At 39.8% G+C, this 27782-nt stretch overlaps 1 protein-coding gene across 3 annotated transcripts; it reads right to left on the bottom strand.

Moving 5' to 3' along the window:
- Positions 1 to 70: 70 nt before the first annotated feature.
- LOC105569869 (uridine phosphorylase 1) lies at positions 71 to 27782 on the bottom strand. 3 transcript variants are annotated; one of them, XM_012026651.1, is made up of 6 exons: positions 27597 to 27782; positions 8248 to 8371; positions 5752 to 5913; positions 4135 to 4320; positions 2620 to 2952; positions 71 to 2250 (listed from the first exon to the last, which is right to left on the bottom strand). In XM_012026651.1, exons 1-6 carry the CDS (start codon positions 27629 to 27631, stop codon positions 2065 to 2067), a joined length of 1026 nt encoding a protein of 341 aa, XP_011882041.1. In that variant the 5' UTR covers positions 27632 to 27782; the 3' UTR covers positions 71 to 2064. The 3 variants fall into 3 exon arrangements, with proteins under 3 accessions (XP_011882041.1, XP_011882042.1, XP_011882040.1); XM_012026652.1 differs by lacking the exon at positions 27597 to 27782 and adding an exon at positions 16507 to 16822; XM_012026650.1 differs by lacking the exon at positions 27597 to 27782 and adding an exon at positions 14131 to 14666.

The raw sequence follows: 27782 nt of genomic DNA, 5'->3' as shown, positions 1-27782 counted from the left end.
TCTCTTTCTTCTTAGGCACCTGAGTCTCATTAATCCGGAATACGAGGAGAATATAACTTGTCAGACGACGATCTGTTGAAACGTTATTTTTATTGTAATTCCTCATCCAATCCCAATGTAATTTAGGGCAGGGTCGTCTCCGACATTTCCTGTGTCGCGCGTATGTGTACATATACAATACGCATGGCCACCGCCCACGTTACGGATAATAATCGAACGAAAACGCGCTCTAGTTGTTTGACTATGGTTATATTTATATATATTGTTTTATATATATGGAATGTGTGCTTCTACCAAACTGCTAAGAGTGCTAATACATAGATTCTTCGCGTCGCCGGGTGTGTACGTCACACGCCGGCGGGCGCGCGCAGCTAAATTTACAAGTTCTCTCGAAACTGCTCTCGACGCAACACGCAAACCTCATAATAAACCGCGAAATAGGCCCGTTGGCGGATTTTATCTAATTTCTCGATACAAATCCCTGAAGAAGAGAGAATCGTCGTCGCTCGTTTGGTACGGCGCGAAAAGGAGGGAAAAAATCGTCCAAATGTCGTACGTTTAATCGGCGAATGCGCGAACGCGTGTGTGGTTGCGAATCCTAAAATTAAATCTCTACAGAACTACACGTGACCGGCCGCACCATTTTGATTAACGTCTTTCGAGTAATCTCCTGATTTCATAGCAGCTGCGATATAATTCTGTATGCGTCTTGAATGCACCGAACTATTTTTTTCTTATCGATCTCTCCGAACAACGAGAAGTTGACTTTGATTCAATTGTAGAATCTAATATTGCGGATGAAAAGGTACTTTTTACGATCACAGGCCGCGCTAATCAAGGACGGTGCACCCGGCCTCGAAAGATATGTGGTCGTGGAAAAATGTGCATTGTTTTCGAGCGCAGTTCTGCACATTTTGTACTTGGGCCACCGCGCGAAAACGTGCGGTGAAACTTTGGCGGTCGCTTCGGTATTGATTAATTTTCGCGGAGGTCTCGGGGAATCAACGCGTTCTCACGTGGTGTGCGCAACGGCGGCGTGCTTTCTCGCGATGCGAGCAACTGTATATAACTCTTAATTACAATTATTATCAATAATCTACGGAACGCAGGAACTCGTAAAACAAGTTTAATTTGAATTGAATATTCAACACACGCACGGTAAAATGCAAAGCAAGATTGCGCAATTTAACTACAAGGGTCACCTACTCATCAGTCGTGGTAGCCCATCTTTTTTTTCGGGAAATTGCGTTTTATTGAAGAAATTTCGAAATATTTTAAAAGACGCGATATACTCTACCGATTAACGTCAGTCAGTTGTCTGGGAAGGGTTTTAGGCAAGGGAAGTGAGCGAAAACGCGAGACAATGTACATACAGAGTTCGAAACTTTGGAGTAATCTATTGCTCTACCGTGTAGAACTCTCGCAAGAGATGGGTAGCAGCGTTCCCGCGGAACAAAGAACTAACGATAAGTACGAATTGTGCGTTTTTGCTCGCTTCCGTTACCTAAAACTCTCCACAAAGAACTGATCTGACTAACGTAGCGTATACTTTATAATATATATATATATATATATATATATATATAATTTGAAAACGCACTTATCCGAAAGAATTGGCTGCCTTGACTTCTGAAGTAACCCTCGTATCACAAGTCAACGGTGCTTGGAAATATCTAAAAAAATTGTCTCAAATACTCCGAACGGGAATCTATCTAACAGGGAAGATTTAGTTAACGAAGAAGCAGATTTGAACAATTCGAATATTATGCATGAAAAATAAAACGCTTGCGACAGTTACGCTCTTCAGGAGACGCGAAAAATATCCTATGGTGCACGATATGTAAATTGTTCAAATCCATTCCTGTGCTCAAATCCTTCGTACTCTCCCGTATTTCCTGCACACGCCGTTATCATCGCTACCCTCTTCGCGAATAGGTCAACTGTTCGCGAGCAAACAAACGGATACAGCGGCTTGTGCGGCGCAAGTTGACCGATCCCGCAGTCGAGCCGATCGCACCTTGGGAGATCCTCGTGGCCGCATCTTCGGGTCGGTTTGAGAATTATTTAATCGTAATTCTCAGACTCCTGCTGCACCAGTTTGAACCGGCGCGGACTCTTCACGTACATGGAACCGTGAGAACCCTCCAGAGAGAGGCGGCCCTTGCGCTGAAGGTACGAGGTGATGTAGCGCGCGATCAGCTTCTGCGGCCGCATCTGCCATTCTTCCAACACTTCCTTGGGCGCCATGACCTTTGCAAATCACGAGGATCGATTAGACGCGGCTCGAGTCAACAGAATTGAACCACTAATAACGTTGACCAGTCGCACATTGAATTCATAACGGAATCAGTCTGAATAATTTGGCAAAGTTTGCGTAACAGCGAGCTGAAGCTTACGATATCTTGTCCTTTAATAATTTCATACCCGACGCGCAATATACCATATATTTGCCCGGTTGCGAAATTATCACAGTTTCGCAAAGTGCATGCAAATTAGAATACAGATGATACCCGTCGACGAGCCCGCTGTCGATGACGCAAAGCTCGTGTGCAACGTATATTAGATTCTTCGCGGGCGCGCGAGAGAGCTCGGTGTCGAAAATACGTGGATCACATATACCTGGTCGCCTTTGAGTCGGTCCAACAGCGTCACGCACACAACGGCGGACTGGATGCCGGCGTGGTGTGTCAGCCCGGCGAAGCAGAGGCTCTCCATCTCGATGTTCACCACGCCGGCCTTCTGCAGTTTGGTGAGATAATCCATTTTGTCGGCCTCCGTGAACTCGCAGAACGCGCCGTCCAGGCGGCCCTGGCCCTCGTAGAAGTCGTTCGAGCACATGGTCTTACCGATCACGGTGTCGTAGGGATCGTCGCGATGGGCCAGACCCTTCAAGTCGCGGGCCAGCTGCCGGTCGAGCTTGGCCGGTCGGCGCACCAATTTTCCGAGCACCAACTGCAGCCATTGACACGTTTAACGTTAAGATTCTATCGGTTATTAACTTGCGCTATTTAAATGCGCGATATATTTTAATATACCGAGTGTCCCAGGAGGAAAGGTCAATATTCTGGGAGGTGACAGTATCGGTCATTTTAAGCAAAAATGTTCATATGAATATATGTTCCATTCCCCACTGCTTCCGAGATAGAGCTACTTGAATGTACAGTTGCGAAATTACTATTTCTAATGTTTATTGTTCAAGTGATACATTTTTTACAGATCATAATAAATTTTCAAACATTCCACCGTTAACAACATTGCATTTTTCAACTCTTGTGTGAACATGGCGAGTTGCCCGTTCGACATTTGGGATATGCGAGGCATTTTGAACATTTCTGAAATGTTATCAGCGCAACAGTTAACAGACGTATAAGAGTAAATTCCAGCGGACGTTTATGAGTTGGATGAAGGGTCAAGTGCGCAGAAAAAAGTAAATACACGAGACATTCAAGTAGCTCTATCTCGGAAACAGTGGGGAATGAGATATATTCATATGTACATTTTTGCTTAAAATGACCGATACTGTTACCTTCCAGAATATCAACCTTTCCTCCTGGAACATCCTGTATACATTGAAAAAAATATTCGATTAAATATAATTAGCTAATCCAATTACATAACAACAAACGGATATATCCGATTAAAGTGTAAGATCCGACGAAAAATGTGATCGGTTTGTCAATCAGATTTCATGATAACTGCATTTTATCGGATATATCCATAATTTAATCGGAAAAATTAACCATCGGAAACACTATTTAATTGGTTTATCTGATGAACATTTTTTTCAGTGCCAGTAAACTATATGAAAAAATGGAATGGAAGTAAATTGATCAATTGGATTATTTCTATTTATATTGTTACAAGAGTCACGGAAAAGGATCTCGGAAAATATAATGCTATTATACATTTGAATAATTTTCATAAAAAGTTACACACCAGTGACTTTGGCTGCTTTGACATTTCTAGTGTAATTTTCCCAGAAAATCCTTTTACGTTTTAAATGATAATTACGAAACAGTTTGCAGGCAGGACTCAGTTAATTAGAAAGCTACAGACACCTATTAGCAAAGTAAACTTTGCGAAACTTCTGTCGTGGTTTTCCTTTCTTCGTTTCAACTTTATAAAATCACTAACCAATTCCATATAAGGTTTCATCATCTCATCGACGGCTTCCTCCGAGATGATTACCGTCCCGCCTTCGTAGCCAATACCACCGCAGGTGCCGATCCTGATGAAGATTGGGTCCTTTACTCTCGCGTGGTACATCAGCTTGATAACTTCGTGGAGCAGAATGCTGACCGAAGGTATACCCATTCCGTGCTAAACGGATAAATATCCAACGATATTAAAAGAAATTTACAGGGGATGAACTTTTTCAAGTGCTCGCATTTACTTTTACTGAATTTTCTTTGTTTATTCAACTTAGTAATATCGAACACGTTCGTGACACGCTTTGAAAGTGCGTCCTTTCATTCACGCCGGGCCTAATTTCGCGCAATTCGATTCGATTGATATCTTTTTTAAATCCAAGCATAGAGAGCATAGTATGTAATTCATAAATAATTTAACACAACTCACAAGGAGGAGAAGAAGAAGAAGAGGCTGGCTATTATTTCGACATGTTTTGTACTAAAAGTTTGCGATGCGTTCGCTCGCAAAGAGATGTTTCTACCATAAATAATTGCTTCCAGCAAGCAGGTAACGCAATTGCGTCCTGAATTCCGCTCGGCTCGCTCGGCGTGCGTAATTCGCGCGAAGCGAGACGATGAGAAACGGTTTGATCGTCCAGGCGTGTAAACCGCGTAAGTAGAGTATTATAACGGCGGAGTAAGTGTGATTAGCGTGGAATGTTAGCGGGTTCTATTGCCAGGAGCGGATTCTCTATCTTGCTACGTCGGTGGCTACATTGAATCTAAAGACCTTAAGGATACTGGACACCGCGATATTTTTCTTTTTAAAGGCGTATCGTATTCTCTTGATAGTGTCATTTCTTACTGCGACACGTTCGGCAGAAATGATATCGTATTCTGCTCTTTAAATTATTGACATTATTTTTGCAAACTATCGCTTATTCAACAGCAATTTTTAATTCTGATCTAATTGGTTTTTATTCTCGACGCTTTGTTGAGAAATCACGCAAGCAATACGGTCAAGACCATTTTATTATTGAAACGTCGTATTATTTAAAATTTATTAAAATACTTCAATTTTTGTAATTGACAATGATCCAATAGTTAAAATGTCGATATAATTGTAAAACTTGCTTACAAATACGATTTCTGTTCGAAGCGTGGATCCGAAAAGGATATTAATCCAGTTAAATTATGCGAAATTTGTCACGACTTAAATGAAAGGATAACAACTTTCAAGCATATCGCGAACACGTTCGTCTCATTAACGTCGGGCTTAAACAGGTACGACTCAATTATGCGAAAGTAAATTTGCTTGAAACTTTGCCGTAGAGTTCCCAGTAATAATCCATTCCACATTCCAATATAATTGCGCAGTGTAACGCCCGTACCAGACTATCGACTCGCGACTGCGACGCGATTGCGTCGGCGATTGGCCGTTTCAAATTTTAATGGCTGCGTCAGCCAATGATAGTCGCAGTCGTTAGTGTGATAAGGTACTTTAAAGAACCGAAACACTTGGCCGTCTACTCGACCTCGCGGTTACCTCGATAATTAATCGTCTCAAGTCGCCCTAGGGAAAGAAATGCGTCGAGGAAACGTTTGATTTATAAAGACTCACACTGATAGACAGGACCGGGCCGACTTTGTACATTGAATAGCGGTAGGAATTTTTGGTGATGTCGAGAAGAGTCGTCCCGGCTGGTAGCTTGTGACCTATCTCCTTCATGATGTAGTTAGCGAAATTTTCCATCCTCTTCGGCGTTCCTCCCATGCAGACAAACTGGAACGAGAGAAGAGCGCGACTGCGTTTTCAAGGGAGAAGTGAAAATTCGCAGGTCGATCGTTAAAACAATGATCATTAAAATAATAATTGGAATAATAAGCGGCTGCAACAATACGCTCGACAAAGAGAGAAAGCGAGGCGGGTTCATCGTTAAAGTGACGTGACCCGAATCTTGAGACGCCCCGATTCATCTTAAATGTCAAAGATCATCGGTTACGATAGTAAAAATAAACGAGCCGGCGGCCGATGGTGTAATCGCACGTCATTGAAGTATATTTCGCGATTTATTGAAGTTGGCTGACATCACGAGTGTATCGCGTGACATCGGTAGCCTCGCGCGGTTAGCGTATTCCCGCTTCTGATCCAGATCCGAGTGTCAAGTGCAGGGAGTAAGGATACGTTGACTAATCGATTATTGACAAACGTGATAAATATCCGCCGGGATTGTTGTATGAACTGCCTCTTATCGCGGCAAGACAGAGGCCCAATATTATTAAGTGATGTAACGTCTTTCGTCATATTGTTTTGCTGTCTGCATACGATAAGTTTAGCGTAACTGCGCGTGTTAAAGAGAAGACAGACGGTTATTCTGACCAAAATTACACAGGGCTGAAAGAGATCTTTGAAAACTAGAAATTAGGAAAAGGGAAGAGAGAACTTTCTAACAAAATTTTTGTACTGTTTATACATTATTTATCCAGTAATATTACAACACAGATAAATGTAAAAAAAATACGTGTGCCAATATACCACGTAGATACCGCGGTATCTTTTGCATTGATAATTGTTGTTTGTGTAATTACTGTGTGACTTACATTTAGTGAAAAAAAGCTGTTTAATATTTACAAAAGTTGTTATTATATCATCAGTGTCGGATAACAAGAAAACAGGGGAACGCCACTGATTAAAATACAAATATTGACGGGAAAAAAATTGCGATAAACCATGGTAGCGATATATGCGACGTAACATGCTTTTGATAATGATTGAGTCATCCGAGTTTCAGTATACAGGGTGTACTAAAACCACCGGATATCCTTTTAATCATAAATTGTTTAGAAACTTTCAAGACAAAAATTCTAATACAAAAATGTCGAGGCTATAATAGTTTTTAAATAATAAGCGATTACATTTGTGAAATATAATCGCTTATTATTTAAAAACTATCATAGCCTCGACATTTTTTTATTAGAATTTTCCTCTTGAAATTTTCTAAGGAATCTGCGATTAAAAGGATATCCGGTGGTTTTAGTACACCCTGTATATGGTACGAAGATGTATTAATTTAATAGAGCTGCATTCGTCAAATTTATGATAACAATAATTACATATTTTTGTAATATTTATATATTACAAGTCACACATACCTTGGTTACTATAATTAAACATGAAATACATTAATATACCTAAACTATTAAATAAAAAATGATTAAAAACCAAAATCGTTCCTATATTAAACTTCACGTTGAGGACGTTGAAATAAATAAATTTTGTACATTTTGAACGTATTTTGCTTTAATGGATTCTTAATACTGGGCCTAATTATCAAGGTACATTGACTACACCAGCCTGCAAATGCCTCGAAAACGAAATCAGTCAATCTTTACTAATTGGAGGTCGCTGAATCCGAATATATTAGTGAAAAGTGTCGCTAGTTTCGATAATATAAAGGGTTGAAAGCGCTTTTTATTTTCGGTCGACTGTAACTTTACAATAAAACATTATAAATTATTCGAAAACGTCTCGAAGGGAAGATTACGTCTTCTACTTTATCAGGAAAAATTTCGAATTTTTGCAAATATAATATTTGCATTCCTCAGATGATCTTTAACTATTAGGCAGACAAGTTTACCCAAACTCTTCCAAATAAAGTTAAACGTTAAAAGTATTTGCAAAAATTTGAATTTTTTCTTGATAAAGTAGAAGATATAAGCTGTCTCTTGAAGTATTTTGATGTATCACGTTTTGTTGTAAAGTCACAATCGACAGAAAATTGATTTTCGGAGATTTCAATTCCATATCATCGAAACTATTACTAACAAAAACTTTTCACTGACATTCGGATTCAGCGACTTCAAATTAATAAAGATTGACTAATTTTCGAGGCAGAAAATGACTTCAGTTTTGTTGAACCCATATCACAAAACAATGAAAGTTTAAAAAAGTTGTGAAAAGCGATGGCGTTCAATTAAATTTCAGTCAAGTAGAAGTTGATGTAAAATTACTTAAAGAATGCGCTAATAAGGCTTGTCCAAGTACTTTGACCAATATTTTGTATACAAAATGTACTATATTTTTCGTGCAAATATAATAGAAACTTATTCGATTTACCTTGACGTCACCAAACATCTCAACCAGATCGTGGGAGCCGCTGCCGAGTGCGAGATGATACAATATGTCCTGATCCATAAGTTCGATATTGGGATTTCGTAATCGTACGGAGCCATCGCTGTACCTGTGACAGATGGAAAACGTTCGACTTACGTTTTATCTTTGACTACGGTTTTAAATTCTACGTTCTATCAGAGAGCCTTGGCACAGTTGTTAATACAATAAAATATTTAATACGACAAACAAATAACTTTACCGCGAAATAAATAACTTATATCGTGATGCAGCAACTATAAAATATCTGATTAAACCGCAGTGTACGTGAATTAATCAAATATTTTAATTAATTTCCGCAATATACGCGCTACGAATACGGCACATCGCCCGCATTTACGGAACGATACAATTACTCGTGTTTATGTAAGCGTAATTAGCGCTCAAAGTTGTTAACTGTGACGTTTGAGTAATACTGCATAAATCATTATCGCATTTCTGATATTTAGTGCTTGGAAGCGCGACTCTGAAAAAAATGTAGCTGCCGTAGCTAAAAACTGCCTGTGGCAACTAAATTTCAGCTGCAAAATATGGACGGCTAATATTTAGTTGCGATAGCTAAATATTTTGCTACTGTACTTATTAGATGCGATCGATTGCTGTGATTCAGAAATTTATGGCAGCAAAATATTTTTAGCAAACCATGATCAACTACGGTAGTAAACTTTTTTTTCAGCCAAGAAAATTTTATAACGTTTTACTGGTCTATTCTGTAAAAATGCTCTGTAGCGCTGTATTTTTATAAACTATGCTGCCGTGTGGAACAACAGAAAAGGAGCTAAAGAGCTTTTGGAAATCCTACAGAAACAGACCCATTGATAGAAAAATCGTAGAACGAGAAATATAAAATATTTGTATAACGTGATAGTTCTCCGCTGTTTTTTCTTTCGTAATATTGTTGAATGATAACGTTTAAAATTGCTGAAGATGACACTTTTATGCCGTAAAACTCCGCGTTTGCACAGCCTCTGGATTATCGCGAGGCACAAACGAGTTCTGATTAAATTGCGGTGATGGCCTTTGACATCGCGATGTCACGAATTTGATTCCGACGACGATCGAAGGGACGAGCAATTGCATCAGCGTCGAACATTGACTTCGTTAATGTACTCGTAAGCCTAATCAGTCCCGGCCGCCGACGGATTCGCGCATCGTAATTAATTCATCTCCGTTCAACGGCCGAATAATTGTATTTCGCTTCTGACGCCTTTGGAGATCGAAATGTGATCACATAAAGAAATCCCCCGCGACGTACAGCAGTGCGATATTTATGGGAATTGATTCAACGCTACTTTGACATGCAGATCTAGGAAGAAAAATATGAAGTGACTGGAGAAAATCGTATGAGTCGCCAGAAGTAATTGACCTTGTCTGGCAAATTTTTATGTTTAAACTCGCAACGTTTCGACCGTGGTTTATGGTCCTTTTCAAGTGATAATTGTGTCAGTAAATCCGTATGGTAAGTCAAAAGAACTGATCTTGACTTTAGGAACGACAGAACATGTCTCACAATCAGTCAAGTAATCTTCAGAAGTTTACAAATATGAAGGTTGTGAAATTTAAAGAGAAAAAGTGAAAGAGATGCCACAGAGGCAATATCTACAAGAATATCATATTTCAAATACGGAAATGGGTCACAATGGAGCCGAACAGAGCAACAGAGTTACGGCTGTTTGCTCATCGTAGGTTTCTGGATTGTTTGCTTCTTCGGATTACCACGAAGAGTTTTCTATGGAAGAAAGTACTCGCCGCGCGTCGATAGTTGAGGTTCAGGTTCGTCCATTGTTCCTGGACAATCTTCGTAATACCGCTCGGCAAAATGTAAATGTATACGGTACACCCTTTAATCCTCGGCAAACTGTTGTCGATAGTTTCGACTTGCGAACGCGAAATCTCAAGCGTCTGTTAATCCGTTTAGTTACGACGATCGCAAACAATATTCACGATTCACATTTATTATACTTTTACGTCTGTTACGTGTGTCTGTGTCCGGAGAAACCATAAAGTCACAATGGAGATCAGAGATCATTCTTTAAATTGATCTCGATCATATGCCAATTCCTATCGCACGGTTACACGAGGCATTTAAATGAGAGCGTCCGTATCTTTCCCGTTGTTCACGAATGAACAAAGAAAAGTGCTTCGAGAAAGATTAATTGCATTGAGACAAGTTTGATATTCGACGGGACAGATATAATCATAGGAAAATGCGCGTTTAATCTTCTCGTCAGTATATTCATCTCCTCGTGTGTGTAACTTGTAACACTGTATACACGCTGTAACGTTCGCCTAAGAAATTTCGTATGCATAACCGGTGAAGATGTTCGCCTATTTCCATCTAAATGTCTCACTAAGCATGCAAAATTCAGAGGCTACTGTTTGCGTTCCTTCAGATATATAAATTGTTAAATATGAAATTATTATTAGATAAATTCGTATCTTTTTAATGAAGATTTAGAAAGCTCTCGGCCAGAGGTTTTTTTAATTTTCAACGACGTGGCAGTGAAGTACTCTTGCTAATCAAGGATTACGTTTCTGATAAAGTAAAGTTTAGTTGAAATTAACTGAGATGTAAGCTTCGATATCTAGATCGAGTTACTTACTAAAGTAAATAAGACTTTTAGAACTGATTAAACTTTTAATATTGCTGATGCATCGAAACCTCCTTTTTCAATTAGTTTAGATTATGGAATTCAATTGGAAAGTTCAGAATACCAGGATTCTTTATCCAATGCCGAGGATTTGAAAATGATAATGACGAGGAGTATAAATATACTCCTCCACTTCAAATAGAGATAATTCCAACAAGAAAATTCTTCGAATCGTCTTCCCTATTCATTATTAGAACAAAATCGGGAAAGAAAGAGACCGGTTTGTAATCTAATGTCCGTCCAGTCGCATCTTTTAAAGGCAGCGACTGGTTCCTCAGTGGTTCTTATTGTATTGACTGATCCAAAGAGATTTCTTCGAAACCTTTACTTCCTTTATTGATTGTCAAGTAAGAGAAGCCCAGGCAAACTCCCAAGTTTGACATTCTTTCACTGATTTCAGCTCCCCCTGTTTATTGCCTATCCGTACTAATCTGTGAAAAAAAGCTTGCCGTGTTGTGTCATCCGGCGGTCCGAGCAAGAAATTTCTTCAAAAGTCCCCCTTGTCCATTATTAAATAAAACTCAGAGGAGATAACTAGTTATATAATCTGACCAGTTGCACCTTTTTAATCGCAGCTACGACTGGTTCTCCATCCTAGCAACTGAAGAGAGATTTCTTGAAATCCTTCCCACAATTATCGAGGAGGGTAAACTTACAATTCGGCAAATTTCTAATCTGTTATTTTCTTTACTAATCAGTTTGATACACGTTCGAGAAACATTCTCGTCGCTTCCTGCCAGCCTGAGATATCTTCGCTCAAGGAACTACTCACGGTCTTCCGTTTTGCGTTATCTATCTTTTGTGTGACTACGCGACGGGCTTTCCATTATTCCCTTCACGAGCTCGACAGAAACTATGCTTGCACACGAATAATATAGGGAATGTGAAGGTACGCGGTCTGTTGTCTATGGTATGCCGCCGAGTTGCGTTTGCCATATTTCCGTTATTGCCAAGGCACAGCCGTGCGTCTTCGTTTCATAATAACGTTATCGTTTAAAATAACTTTAACGTCTCTTCCTTGAGAATTTTGCAGTAACTTCTCGTGTCGCTCGAAGATAAAAACAATCTCACTGCCCATTTGTCCATTTTACGCACCGTATATGGTAAATCATGAAAACAAATGCCGCCGAGTTGCGTTTGCCATATTTCGTTATTGCCAAGGCACAGCCGTGCATCTTCGTTTCATAATAACGTTATCGTTCAAAATAACTTTAACGTCTCTTCCTTGAGCATTTTGCAGTAACTTCTCGTGTCGCTCGAAGATAAAAACAATCTCACTGCCCATTTGTCCATTTTACGCACCGTATATGGTAAATCATGAAAACAAATGCAGCCTTTAGCTTATTAAGGGACGATTATCGTATATTTCTGCTCGTTTTCCCATAACGCATTGAATGAGGGAATTAATAACGCAACTGTGAATAAACCACAGACTTCTATATATTATACTAGACCGCTAACTGAGACGTTGGCAGTGAAGCCGCGTCGCCATCTTCAGTGTGGACAAAAGTGCATACACAAGGTGTCACATTTCGAAATGTAGCAATTTTAACCCTGTACCACTTATGTTAAGTATAGAAGTCCGTAGTTTCTAGACACCGTGTAGACGAATTTCTTGCCCACAGTAAAGATGGCTGCCGCTAAAAAATGCAGAAAGTGTAAAATGAGCCAGCTTCACGTCTGCCATACAAATTTACTAGAAGTTAGCGGTCTAGTATAATATATAGAAGTCTGTGGAATAAACTATTGCTGCCGAAGTCACAATTTCATTAGTGCACATAATGCACTATTTGCATACATGACATTATTAAATCATTTATGCGATAATTTAGTTATATAATTACGTGAAATGTCAATGCTGACGTTACGATCTATTACACGTTAATATTCGGATATTCTATTGTAGAACAGTCTGTTATAGAATTAATATGGTGCACAAATCGTACAAGAGAGATTATTTCATTTTCAACAATTGATATGTGTGTAAAAGGTACATATAGAAACGTACCAGCGTACGCGCGCACTATCCTTTATTGCCAATATGGCGAGTTAATGCATGTCAATATGTCGAAATTCAATAGTGCAAATACTCCATTTTTTTCATGTGAAAAATGTCACATTCGCGATAATATTAAAATCTACAGAAGCCACGAAAGAGACTTGTTTTAATGCATTTTCCAATTTATTTTATGTCACTTTCAAAATATAAACGGAGTTTGCCGATTGCTTGGCATTTATAGTCTGCCCTTTTTCTCAAGTGAAATATCAAATTGTTGTTGAAATTCGTGATAAATGTAGTGGCAAGCGAAAAACGAGGGAGCTTATTTTTCTGGCAAGTCACGATGCTAGCCACGAGCAACTTCGTGAAGAAAATCGATTCCCGCGGTCACTCGAGTCTGTTTGTTGAGATCCGGCCGCCAGTTCCCCGTAGAAGGAAAGTACCTTGTCTAACCCCGAACTGCCGTACTACCTGATTTTCCTGTCGTGTATTCCCGTCCGCCAACTTTGCGCGGAGCAAACACAATGATCCAACTCCGTATCGTAAAATGGCGTTCGATTTAATGGAATAAAATTGGAAAAAGCGGCCTTTCAGACATCAATCTATTTTTGCATTCGTTGCGCGTATTTTCTACAGGCTCTGTATTTCGACAACAAAATGGAATTGGCTGCGATACGTCAATAAATATATTCGTTTTGATAGACTTTAATTACTCAGCGAAATGACGTAACGATCAAAGTGACGAAGAAAGACAATCGCACGCACATATGAATTTTTCAATTCGAACTTTTGACAAACTCGTTCTGTATAAAAAGGTGTTACAGCGCTTTTCGAATTAATTTTTATATAAAGAATAAGTTTACGTCCTGTGAACGTTCAGACAATCTATAAATGAATAATGTTATATGCAAGAAGTTGAACCGTCAACTTAAAAAAAGTAAATTACATACGTATAGACGGGTTAGTATAAAATTCCATATTTTAAATTCACTCGATATTACTTGTCTGGCGAAGTAACTTATTTTTCGCTGCAATTTGCGAAAAATTGAAATAGAACACAAACTGCAACGAAGAGATTGACAAAGATTGTCTACCCGATCTTAAACCGGCAGTCGTGAACGAGCCGGATGAGGGTGACACTTTCCAGTTTCCCCGTTGCCTACAAAAAATCGCCCCTACCTAACCGGATTGACGTTCTCTCTGGGCTCCTTGGCCTTGTCCTTCTCCACCGGCGGCTTCAGCGAGCAAACATGCTCCTCCGACTCGTCCAGACTTCTATTCTGGCAGTCACACGTCGGCATCCCGTTTTCTTTTCAGTGCACAGAATTCACCACCTCGATTGTCAGTGGGTCGTCGCGCGATTTCCGGTGGAGGGTCTTGCGAGACTGATCTTTTCGCTTGGGACGTTTTCGGGGGACGTGTTCCGATCACTTCGCGGATCCGTTCGACTGGACGGTGCGAGCGATGAACGGCGCGTGACCGAAACGAAGCCGATGGACGACGTCGGGGAATAAGTTGGCGGTGATCGCGACGAGGATCTTTATACGTCGCTCGGGCAGCCACCATGCCTCGTTCCCACCACGTCGCTGCCAGTCGCAGCTGCCAATCCCCGGACACGTTTTCCTCGGACACACGCGTAACCGGTCGCGATAGCCGGCTCGGTGCAAGCACAAATCGTAGACCATCGGTGCAAATTACTCAGGGCTGACGGTAGCGCATGTACGCGGTGTCCGTCGGGGCGGACGTGCTCGAAGGGCGGTTTCAAGGGCCAAAGAGGGAACGAGGGACGGTCTACTGCGTTCGAGTCTTATCCGGTCGGGCAAATCTGTGGTAAAGGTGAAATTCTTATCGCGCACGTGATAAGAATGCACGCAGAGAACTTCTTTTCTCGCTGCTTCTATCGCTGCGAGAGCGAGTGTCGAAGTGTCGATTGGACGGCGCGAGATATCTTTGCGCAAATATGAAGATACTGCAACGTCTTCTTTTCATTTCCATTTGGGATTAAATGCCTCGATTAAGCACTCCGTGCTGGTAATCTCGTCTTTCCACCGACCGGTTTTTAATAGCTCGCTCCGTTCCTCACATGAATCCATCAGCCTCATCCAGTAACTACACTGAGAAAAATTTCCATCGGATAAACCAATTAAATAGTGTTTCCGGTGGTTAATTTTTCCGATTACATTATGGATACATATCCGATGAAATTTATCTGATGAAATGCAGCTACTGATGAAATTTCATTGAAAAACGATCATATTTTCCATCAGATATACAATTTAATTGGATATATCCGTTTGTTATTATGTCATTGGATTACCCGATTATATTTAATCGGACATTTTTCTCAGTGTACATTTCAGTGTTAGCGAATTCGATCTGTTTTAATTCGGAGCAACTGGAAAAGTTATGTCGTCAGAATTTTCTCTAAAAGAGGAAAGTTCCTTATTACGAGACAGACTCCTAATATGAGACAGCGGGGTTTCTACTAAATTAATAGACGTCGTCCGTTGGTCCCACCATGAATTTATTGCCCTCGGAGTGAGATCTGTTTAGTGGACAATTTATCGTTAGATCTCGCGTAATCGCCGCGAAGAAAAGACTGCGATTGATTTTAGATGTTGAAAACCTGCTGTCTCATATTTAGAACCCCATTTCACAATAAGGAATTTTCTTCTACCTTCTGAAGCGTCGCATCACCTAAAAGTGATTTCAATTTGTCAAACTAGCCTCTTCTAATAAATGACCGAAGTAGCTGGATCCCAAAACGTAGGAATTAATAATCCACGCTCCTCGCGAAACAAAGAAAACATCCTTGAACTCCGCATCCTATAAAGCGTCCGTCATCTCGAGTCGATCTTGGCTGGAATTGCGCGGATCGATTTTTTCGCGTTTCGCGAGCTGCAGCCACGAATAACAGCGCGGCATGAAATTCACCGCTTCCCTTTTCGCCAGACCGAGAAATTGGAGTTATTCTCGCGCGGCTACGAGGGTCATCGGAGACGTTACGTAACCAACCCCCCGGTCCACGAATGCGGCGCACACCTGGCCGCACCGAGGAAACGTAGTTCGAGATTCTTTTATTTCCCCTTGTACGACCATTTCTATCCTGGTGCGCATATGTGGGCGTATTTCTCCGCAGGGAATCTCACGGGGAGAGGGCGAGCTTCCCCGAGCAATTCGCTTATAAATTGTTCTCAAGCTTCCCGCGGGATATCGATAAATAAGTGTCATCTCGACGGGCCGGAACTGTTTTCTTAATAACGCGAACCACTTTAATTTCCGCCGTGCGTTTCGCACCAATGAGCGCGCGAAATTTTATATTGCCGAGGTGAAATACGCTTCTACTACATTTGCAATGAGAAAACTGCTCCTTACTATGTTAAAGGAGCCGCCATAATTTTTCCAAGTACGCGAAAATGAACTGTGGTATTACAGTAATTTTTAAGGATCGATTCCTGGCTACATTTCGACTCTCTTGATATAAAATTAGTGTCGCACGATGCATCCGACAAATAAATGTTTTCCGATTGCTTAATTATATTGCCAATAACATACGTGGATCACTTTTATTTCTGGCTTTTGTTGTGTCTGCATCAAGTCACGAGAAGCTTCTTCATGTACCTGGCACTGGTGGCACACGGAATCGATAATGATCTCACGTCGCGATGACGTTGGAGGCGTCTTCCGTCTTTCTGAAGCTCGGTCGTCGTTTATTTTGTCGAACACGATCACTTCGTGCCCAGGAAAAGCATTGTCATATATTTCACAATTCACGAGTCGGCATTCGTGCTTTACAAGCGAGACGGTCCGGAGCGGCAGACAGGAGTGTCGGTCGCTCGTCGATCTTTGTACGGCGTAGAGCTGGATCGTCGCTACTTTTAGACCGGCGATGCCAACCAATGCTTTACTTGCTGCGTCAGGTGCATCACTGCAGTTGAATCTTTTAGCAGGAGCGAAACAATCGAGATAGATGCGCGAGCTTAGAAATACTTCTATATTTAATATCTGATATTTAATATATTTCTGGCACAGATCGATAAGAATGGATATGCGTAGTTTAGTGAAATATTAATAGTATACAATATCGTGGATATTTACAATCGACAATTAAGAAAGAAATTTCTCGCGAACAAATATAAACGTAACGAAATCGGATTTTTTAACTCGTGATTTCAAGTTGATATTTAATTTTATATTATATTTAATTATATATTGATATTTAATTTTATATTATAATCAGAAATTTGTATAAATTAAATGGCAGCCTAGTGACACCAGTCAAGAAATCAAGAATTTTAATAAGTATGGAAACAATCTTACTGGCAATTCTCTATTATAATAAAATACAACGTTGCGGCCAGTAATACTGATCCTCTTCAGGTAACAAACTTACAAGGGTGCCTACAAATGTAAGATTCGTCAGATTAGAGATGTTAATTGACGGACGCGGCAACCATCCGGAAGCCATTACGACTGAAGAAGACAGCAGCCGCGAAAGCTTGAAAGCCAAGATGTTAATTAAATTAAGTTAGAAGTCGTTATACGAAGCACGTCCAGAAAGTAAGAGTACTGATTTTTTCACGGGCGTAGGGAATTGTTGTTGACAAAGTTGGTCACGCTGTGTTGTAGCGAAAGTCCTCCCGATTCGAATGAGACGTGGAACATCTCAGTACGACGAAAACTGTGGCCTTAACTTATATATTAACTTGACGTGCAAAACATGTCTATCAATCTCGCGCCAAGTGCGAGGTACGAGCCTGTAGAACTACGAGCTTGTAGTTCTGTTTTATATATAAAATTTATAATAAAAATTGTCTTTCCTTTCCTTACTTTTATTAATAATAATCAACCGATAATAAGAATGCACTCGTAGCGAAATCACACGATTCAGATTTAATATTTAACAGCAGTCATATTGAGTTGTGAGTAAAGAAACTTATGCGAATAAAGAGATTGCTTCAGAAAAGCTTCTTGACTGAAGCTGATCCTTCTGAAAGATCCGTCACGCGATGGAGCACGATAGAACGTGCACTTATTGCACCTCTGATAAAGCAGCATACGCCGAGCAGATATCAATCTTACGATTGTCGATTATCTAACAGAAAGCGTTTATATAGACGATTGATTAAAGGTTCGAATCAATTACAGAAGATTAATCCAATCTAGAGATGTAGTTTAATCTTCTTATTAAGAAAAAATGCTGACAATTTCGAGATATCACAGATTATAATCTGACCGTATGTCAGATTATAGATGTGATATCTCGATAAAAACTAACAGGGCCATAACAAAATGGAATACGCTGTCAATATTTTTATTTAAGAAAGTTTCGAACCCCAAAATTGCCCAAATTGTTAACAATTATTTGCCAGTCGTTTCTCAAACTGCGCGGATAGTTCTTGTTAAAACAAAAAAAAACATACCGCTCTGCCCAATTAATTCAGTCAACACGTCCAACGGTTTTCAATTTAATTACAAGCGCGTGTAAACTTCTTCCCGCTGTGTCGACACTCTTCGCCCGTTCCTGTTCTACTTATTTTAAGCTTGTTTTTCCTCGCGATAGGGAGAAGCAGTGGCCTCGTGCAAGCGAACAGCGATCACGTTGTCGTCCCTTTGCCCAACCTTTCAATTTCGCTTCCTATCGCACGCGTGACGCACAACAGCGAGCGCTTTTACGGCATCCATCCATTTTTGAATTTAATCGATGGTGTATGAATTGAATAAGCCATATCGTTCCACCGCAGGCAGTGACACTCCGGCGCTGTGATAATAGCCACGCCTCGGAACCGATATCTGATAGGAGCCGTCGATATCTCGCCGCGTTAAACTTTGAAACGTATGCGATCCGCGTTATCAGTCATAGGCGCGCGCAAACCCAGCCGCGCATTTGTAAATTCAAACTTAATGCAATCGACAAGTGCAATTGTATAATTGGCGCTCGGCACGAAACGTATAATGCAATATGCGGGAACGTGCGTGATCCACATTATGAATGTCAACACGGCATATAATGAGACGTGTGTGTCATCAGCTCCTAAACCGCTAACGGAACAATCATTCACTCACACACGATTCTGGGATGCGATGCCAAATACTCGTCGGCATGACAAACGCATAAATACACGCATACACCTTTGAACTTTTTCAACAGTAATTACAGTCGCGCATCCAACATTTCGTTGGTCCAGCCAATGAGAGGAAAGTTGTATGTGTGGTAATGTACATGACGCATGAATACCGGGTGTAACATTCCCGTGGGTGCACACTCGTGACCAATCAGAAATTTGCCCCAAACCTGCAAATCATTGCGGTTGAATGCAGCAAGAACCAAGGAACAATTTGCCCCTAAAATTGGCTACAATGTTTCACCTTGCATTTTTACATCATGGTTGTGTCGTTTGATGAGTGCGCACACGTACGCTGTTAAATTTAGACCGAAGACATGGCGGGATACCATGTGATCGGAACTGCAAAGATCAGAGGGGCCGACAGTATAAGGTTTGAAGGTACAATTTTTTAATTCGTGAGATTCTATCAACACTATGAGGTATCGAGATATAAAATCATATTGCGCTGCAAATGTTAAGTATTACGGTCGTAATTTTTAAATGAGCGCAAATTACTTTTAAATTACGTTTAATTTGTACACGTATGTGTATAATAGTAATTTTTAACAAGTGATAGAAATATCCAATCCAACTGTAAAAGTTGCCTTTTGTGCCTTGATAATATTTTGGCGCGTACATTGCACAATTTGTTTCCAGTTCAGCATACAGCTCGCCGAATACTGTCGGTCTTGAAACAGCTTCAAGCCGACATATTAACGTAATTAAATTGATAGTCATTTAATAATAATGCTAGATATTAATTAATTATCAATTTAATTGCGTATACTGTTTCACCTTCAGATTGCAACTGTGCACTTGGCACTCGGCGCGCAGTTTGCTGGACTGGAAAAAATGCATACACAAAAATATGTATTAGTAGGACGCAAAAGCTATATTATGTATGCAAAACGAAAATTAATTGAAGTTTATTCACAAAGTAATTATAATTACGACGAGGAGTGGCGAGGGCGCGCGTGAACACGCAGGACAGACCTGCTATTGCTCAAGATAGGCGACTGCAAATTTTTTTTTCATTGTAATCATCTTAAAGTACAAGGTTGAAATTTGAATTTGAACCCTAGAAATCTTCAGCAAGTCAGGTTCGTCCGCTACATTGTTTCAAGAATGATTAAAAATGCGGTTTTGTTTACACTTCAACTTCTTGTTCAACTTCAATTCTTTCAAAAACCTGACGTGATAGAAAGATTTCGCTGTTGCGTTTGAATTTAATCCGAATAATTTATGAAAAACGATACGTTCCACCCACGTTGCAATTTGAATGTCGGCGTATGTTATTATAGTAATAATTTTATATTTCATAATATATTTCATCGCAAACGCGGCTACTTTTATTAAATATAATACGACTACGAAAACAACCTAAAAATAAGCTCTACTTTAGAATGCTTACTAAATTAAATTTTATTTGCGGAATAAAAATTGCCCATTTTCTTCCGTCTTCTTCGTAAGTTTTCTTAAACTTAACGCAGTCCGGAATATATAATTTGTATCGTAAAAACACGGAATTATGGAGCTGTAGAATGCGAATAATTTTTAATATATGAATAATTAAATTTAACTCGTATAAAACCATTCATGCATATTAATTTCTTCATGCACTTTTATGTTGTAACATTGTATCAATATATTATTACATCCTGTTTCATTATAATTTATTATCTATTCAGGTTTATAATATGAATTCATGTGAAAAGCAGACTTCTCGAGTTTGATTCCGCAGTTGAAACAAAGAGATGAATGCACATATCAGAGAAGAGAGGACGAGTATGTAGATGGTGCGGGAGTATGAACTGAGTCGCCTAACAAATGAGAATGTGTTTGATTATCGTACACAGAACGTTTGAGTATCCTAATTCGATCGCTTTTAGGTGACTAAAGTATCGGCATTATGCAGAGAACGTGTTATCACGCTGCTCTTGACCTCTGACCTCATTTTCGCACACGAGCTTAAAGTAGCACCGATCATACGTCATAATATGAGATCTCGCATATTACTTCGTTTCCACGAATTCGATAATATTTTTTCACGATTGTTCGCGACACGATGAAAATCCTCTCCCCCCTTCTTTCTCCGCGAAGATGGAATAAAAGAACGTAGACACTTCAAAATTTAGTTTAAAATTTAATCAATACCGATATGTTTTAAATTCTCGCTCACAAAAGTGTAATTAAATGTCACGTGAATTGAAATCACTAGGTTCCAGACCATTTTTGTATTGTAACTTTTTAACAAGCAGCTCTTTACTCACACAGTCAGAAAATGTTCTAATTTGAGGAAACGCGGTCCCTCAATTTTGAACAGTAGACCCGCACTTTCTGTACAATGGGTATTTGGTATCGTAATAAAATATGTGACTGCCTCATATGTTTCCTATGCATGTGAAATCAGTTAAAACCTCACCGATCGCAAACGGAATGCCCTGTATAAAGACAAAGGCACGAAATCCGTTATGACACAGAAAATGCGAGGTACGTGTCGGTGGTCTCCGATCTCTCCGATCTCTCCGATCTCAATCGAGTCCGTTCTCGCGTTCTACGCAGTGATTCTTGCGTCTCGATAGCACGAAAAACTTGTAAAGCAAAAATCGATAAGCGTGAGGAAGATTCACTTGCTGTTTAATATCGAGGCCAGTTCTAAATTTATCCCCGTTTTGAATCCGCGTCGAAAATTAATACGATGCATCAAGCGAAGCATCACAGATGTGTGTTTGATTACATATTATAATTAACGTCCGACGAGCGAGCTACTGCTGGCGGTATCGTTGAAAAGCTTCAGAAATTACTGATCCCATCAACAGCATAATCAAAGTTCGCCGGTGCGATCAGGCTTATTTTACATTGCGTAATCTAACACGGACAGCGGGATTAATCATTAACGATTATCGATTGCACGAATAATGCGGATTGCACGCGACACGATTGCGAATGCTCCCACGATTTTCTCGCATCCGCGAATCCCACGCAAATGTACTAGTCCCTTTTATATTATTTTAGCAATAATTACAGTAACAGTGGTTATTACTGAAGGAGAAAGAGAGGCTGTTATTAATTTTGATTATTATTAAATTGAATAAATAATTGAATTGTACGATGTAATATGGATATTATATGGCCATTATATTTTACAATGTATACATATTCTGTAATGTTACAGATTTCATTTTCTTATTACGAACATAATTCTGCAGTGTGCGTGAAAGACGAAGGCACGGGCGTTGAAAAATTCATTAGCCAGTTTTTATGCGTAGGGATATTTTGCAACGTGTCGATTTCAGAGTGTTTCTGCGGTTTTCGCACGGTCGAGAAACCATTGATACGGGCAATCCTCCGCTCCCCAGAAACAGAATAGATCACGCACTACCTCCTGTTACTATGGCGACCAAAGAGATCCTGAGGGTATGGCATGCTCGTGCGGGAGAATTATATTTATATCAGGATACCGCAAAAGAGGTAGAACATTTGAGCTCCTAGCGGTCACACACGTGGACCGAGTACACGAGCTTCCGGCGATTTTGGTCCGCGTTTTTACATCACGTTCTGAATCAATATGAGAACAATGAAAATCAAATCTTTTTTATAATTCGACATCATTTTTATACTCTAATTGCGGCCGTCATAACACAATAATATGTTGACACGATAGGTTTTTCATTTTCGATTGTCATTGAAAAGGACCACACGAGTTGGTCGAAACGTTTGACATTGTTAATTTCAAATAAATAATATAAATTTGTTATATCCGCACCTAATATCTAGCGTCTGGCTCTTATTGTCCCCGACATTGCGTTCTTTTAATCAATGTTTTTATACATAGAGCCTTAAAAAAATTATTGTTTCATTACGTAAATGAAAATCAACTTTTACAAGCGACTTCCAACTTCAAATACATAAATTAGATAGTGTTACGTACCAGATTACGAGAGAAATTATGAAGAACTTTTGTGAATGAAGGTAAAGCCGTGAAATCTGGATTTTTATTGTGAGATATTACTTTTGTTACTGGGAACAAGAACGACAGTTATTGAAATATCGTTCGATAACACGTGAAGTTTGAGTTGGCAATAAAATTATTAAATAATTCCATGGCAAAATCTGGCTTTGATTTGAAAAGAAAATTGCCCGGATGAGGAATAACCTATTGTGTGACTCCAATGGATTTGTGATAAGACGAGAATAATCTTCTATGCGGGCGACAAAGCAAAAAGTAAGATATCACACGCGTGGAGATTTAGGCCAAATTATAATCGGAGAGACAGTAAACAGGAAAAAATGGCCTAGTATTAAACAGCATTAATACTCGGCTATTTTAAAAGAAATAGATTATGTTACAAATCAGGGGAATAAACGTGAAAATGTGAGAAATAAAATGTTCTCTCGTTAATGCATTAAAAAAGCGTGTAGTCAAAAGAAGAAATAAAAACACAAAACGCTGTTTGCAATTTCGTTTGCATATAATACATTTTAACGTTTAGAATGTTAAATATTCTCTTTCCCTCTAAAGTTATGGAACACAAATAATGTGTACATACAATAATATCAAATACAAAAAAAAATTAACAAAGAAGAAACATTTTGTTGCACATTCAAACAATTAATTAAATTTTAAAAACTAAAACTTTGTAGCTCAGTGTCACTAAAGTGTGTAGCGTACAATGTTGCGAAATGAGAATTGTGTCACAATATACTGTGCATTATCCGTAAACAAAAGAAAAAAAAAGGAGAGAATCTCTGACAGCCTTATACATTCCCTTAGGGGATAGTAGAGCGTATGCAAAAAGCTACGACCCAGTTTTACAGAATCTTCGCAAAATACTGTCCATTTTTTATTGGAGCACGCGGTCGCATTTGCATTTAAATACACGCACAGGGCTTTTCGTCGTGCGATACACCGTCACGTTTCTCGCATTCGTGTCCATCGGTGACTCGTGCCCGACTATGGAATTTATTATTTATTGCGTTCCCGCGCCTCGTCGATCCACCTTGTTATCTATTATATTATTGGGTATGGCAAACACGAAAGTGTTAGCGATAAGAAGCACCTTGGAGCGGCGAGCATCGAAATAACGCCCGTGAAACGATCCGTCGTCTACACGACGTGGAATTATTACGGGATAGCGCGCAATAACGTTTTTACAACTGTTGAAACGGGATCGCGACTTCCGATTCCGTCTTGTACCAATTACCGAGGCCGAGTACTTTACTTGTACGATACTTTGAAGGATATTGCAGGTAGGTACATTAGACCTGCGCCGGAAGACATTTACTTACTCCAAATAAAGTTAGAAAAAAAATGTAGAAATATAGTTTTACCGAAGATCCTGTCCGTAAGATTTATTAAAGATATAATAAATATAATAACTTGAAATACACGTTTCCTGGCTGTACGATACACATTAAAATTTTATATTTATAAAACGCCTTATATATCTTCACATTACCGTTTAGAAATATTTTATATTTATGCAATGCTGAAGCGTATAACTACGTTATTGAGAAAGTAGTTTTATTTGATTTACGTGAGAACGTTAAGTAGATAGCAAATAAAAGGGGAGCAAGGCCTTCCTCGTGCCTCGGCCCTGTGGGGGTTTGAAAAACGGCTTGATATACCGGTACGTGCTGACCCACAATAATACCTCGTAACCCATTAACTGTGGCGTTTACATAACCCGTTCCAATTTCATAAACCGACGTGAAGCTGAAGAAATGAAGAGGCCAATTTGTCGTGCAAATAGCTCCCGAATTTATCTCTGAAAAGTATACATTTTTCTTTCCCGCGGCGAAACCGACGTCCCCTCGTCAAAGGGCGTTTACGCGTGACGAATGTTACTTCCCCGTTTCTGCAAACGTGTTCGCTCGGAGAATTTTTCAGGCCAGAAAATAATTAAGCGTTGGAACTTTCGTTAAGTGACACTACCGCGACGAGAGCGGAACGAGACAATTCCTGGGTCTGTCGGACCCTAAGCACAAGGGTTGAATCGCAAGGGGACGTGGCTGGTACGTAGACTGTAGAAAGGGGCACGATCTTCTACGTTCTTATTAATAGAGTCGCATCGATCGTCGTTGGTTGCCAACGGAAAGAGTGTAAGTCAACGTACACGTATTCATGCGTTTTATTCGACATTTCTTTCAGTCATCATCGTTCGCGGAAGTGTTTCCTGGCATTCTTTTCTCTGAGCAACCTACTTCTCAAGTGATCACGATGCGCGACGGAAATTCGTCGATACTTCATCACTTATTCAATTTGTCGAAACGAGCCTTTTCATTGCGATTAAAGACAAACTAATAATTTGTTTTAGCAATTTTCGTCTACTCTATGCGACGAAAATTTAATCTATTCGTTTCAGAGAACCAAGAAGGAATAAATTACGAAACTATGCGTTTTTGTTAAGCTCGAAATTGTTTTATAATACTAAAACTCCGAAATTAGCGTATCTTTAAAAGTTACCTTACAATCCGCCGTTGAAGAGTAATATGCATTAATACGTAATAAAATATAATTTATACAATGACAAGCTTCTGAGTTAATTTTTAGGGCACCGCCTTTGCATTGTGGCGACTGATTTCCTCTTGCACAACTAGATCCAGTTGATTTAGCGGAAAACTTTTCAATGGACACTGCGTATGACACAGTTGCAGCTGCCCTAATTAGACGTGCCTGTGAATGACACCTACTTTGAACGAGGGAGAGAGCTATAGAAGGGCGGGAGAAGAAAAGAGAAACCGCGAACGACTATAAATCGTTTAGCGATATAAAACGTACTTGACTGATTCTGACGAAGGCCGCCGGTTTGATCGTTGAAATACGATTCCGATTAAACGTACGGCACGACATATGCATATATAAGGTGTGTTAAAAAAAAACGCGCGGTCTACCTGAACGTCTCATCCTAATTTCAGTTTCTTTAAAATTAGCTTATGCATTTTTACATTCCAAATGTGGCCGACCACCCAGCACGATTGTATCTTGCAGATATGATTAAGAAAGCGGATAATCTTAATGTAATTATTGTAAAATACCAACCGAAAACCCGGGACCCTCTTTCTCCGTCTGAAATTAGTAGAGGAAAGTCCTCTACTATGAGATTAGGTTTCTAATATGAGACAACAGGTTTTCAACACCCAAATTCAATCACAAGTCATTTTTCGCAACAATTATAAAAGTTAACAATTAACTTTCCACTAAACAGATTCCGCTCCGAGGGCAATAAATTCATGGTGGAATCAACCGATGATGTCTATTAATTTAATAGAAATCCAACTATCCTATATTAAGATCTCATAATAGGAGACTTTCCTCTACTAAAAAATTTGTATTGTTCGTATCGAGAAAGAATTTAATCTATACTAAATTGTCTTTCGTAGATTACTTTTTATTTCTAACGTTTAATTTTGCAGTTGCGATCTCCTTCAATGTTGCATTTAAGAATTAATTTTAAGAGAAATATACAAAGTTTCAGCGATCTTCCATATTTGAAAAATCACTGTTCAGATTATATCACTTTAAAATGTTTCCAAAAGAAACCTATAGACCTTGCTTCTACCAGCTTCATCTTACGTTTTTACACTTATTTATCTCGAGAAATCTCGTCTATTGTGAACGTATCTGTAATTACATCTGTTTTCAATTTTAATTAATAAGTACTGGAGATGACAAAGTACCTAATGTCAAGCGGAAGAAAGGAGAACACAATACGTTTAAACAAAGGCATTTTAATATTCTGGCATTGTACCAGAGATATTGCATTAGTGAGATTATATCGCAAGTTTATTCCTTTCTATTGCGAATATATTACTTTCCAGTTAATGAGAGATAACACGACCCGTCAGTTATACTCAAATATCATTGTGCGCTAGATTCAGGTGGGAATTATTTGTCGTCGGTTGACATTTCTAAACATTCTTTCAGTTCGCTCGCAAAATATGCATCTCCCTCCAAAGCGTTTATCGCGATACAATGGGACATACATTACACTATGACTGCGACTGCCACGCAAAACTAAATCGAATCTCTCAAAAGGTACGCCGCGAGACGTTGAAAGTACTGTACTGTGAATTTTGCAGAAACAAAGAAGGGAAAAGTAATGCATGCCTCTAATGTGTCGAAATGAAATAACGGAAGTCCATTGCCGCGAGACTGTTACACCGAGCAAACGCGTTGAAATGAAAACGTAATGTAAACGTGACGCAAATCACCGCGAATCAGGTGGAACCGTGGCGATCGTCCCCGATGTCGCCGCCGTTAAAAAACCACCCGATCAAATCCAACACACGGACTCGCTCGAGGATCTGGTGGCGGTTTCTGTCGGAGCACTCGCGGAGGGCGGCCGCGCGATCGACTTGGGGCGGCTAGCCCAGCCCTTTTTCGCGCGCCCTCGAGGAACGCGACGCGAGCGAGCGAACGCGTGAGTGCGAACAGCCACTACCCTCGGGGTGAGTCATTGAGACGGCCTTGTCGAATTCCTCTTTCTCTCTCTCGCGAGCACGAATCCTCTTATCGAATGCCACCAACAAACTCACTCGTCGAACTCCTCCTCGTCCAGCAGAAGACTCATCCTCTCTGCCTCGGAGCAGCGCGCGCTGTGCGATATACGGATACGTTACGGGGTTGATTCTCGCCACACTGCGACAAGGGTGTAGCCCTCTCGATGATCCTCCGCAGGACTATAGCCGCGGAAACGCGCCGCGACTCCACTGGCGCGTTCG

Source organism: Vollenhovia emeryi, unplaced genomic scaffold, assembly GCF_000949405.1.
Source record: "Vollenhovia emeryi isolate VEMERY1.0 unplaced genomic scaffold, V.emery_V1.0 DF939122.1, whole genome shotgun sequence".
Lineage (NCBI taxonomy): Eukaryota > Metazoa > Arthropoda > Insecta > Hymenoptera > Formicidae > Vollenhovia > Vollenhovia emeryi.
The sequence above is the reverse complement of the archived record's forward strand: the minus strand, read 5'-3'. Positions and strand labels throughout refer to the sequence as shown.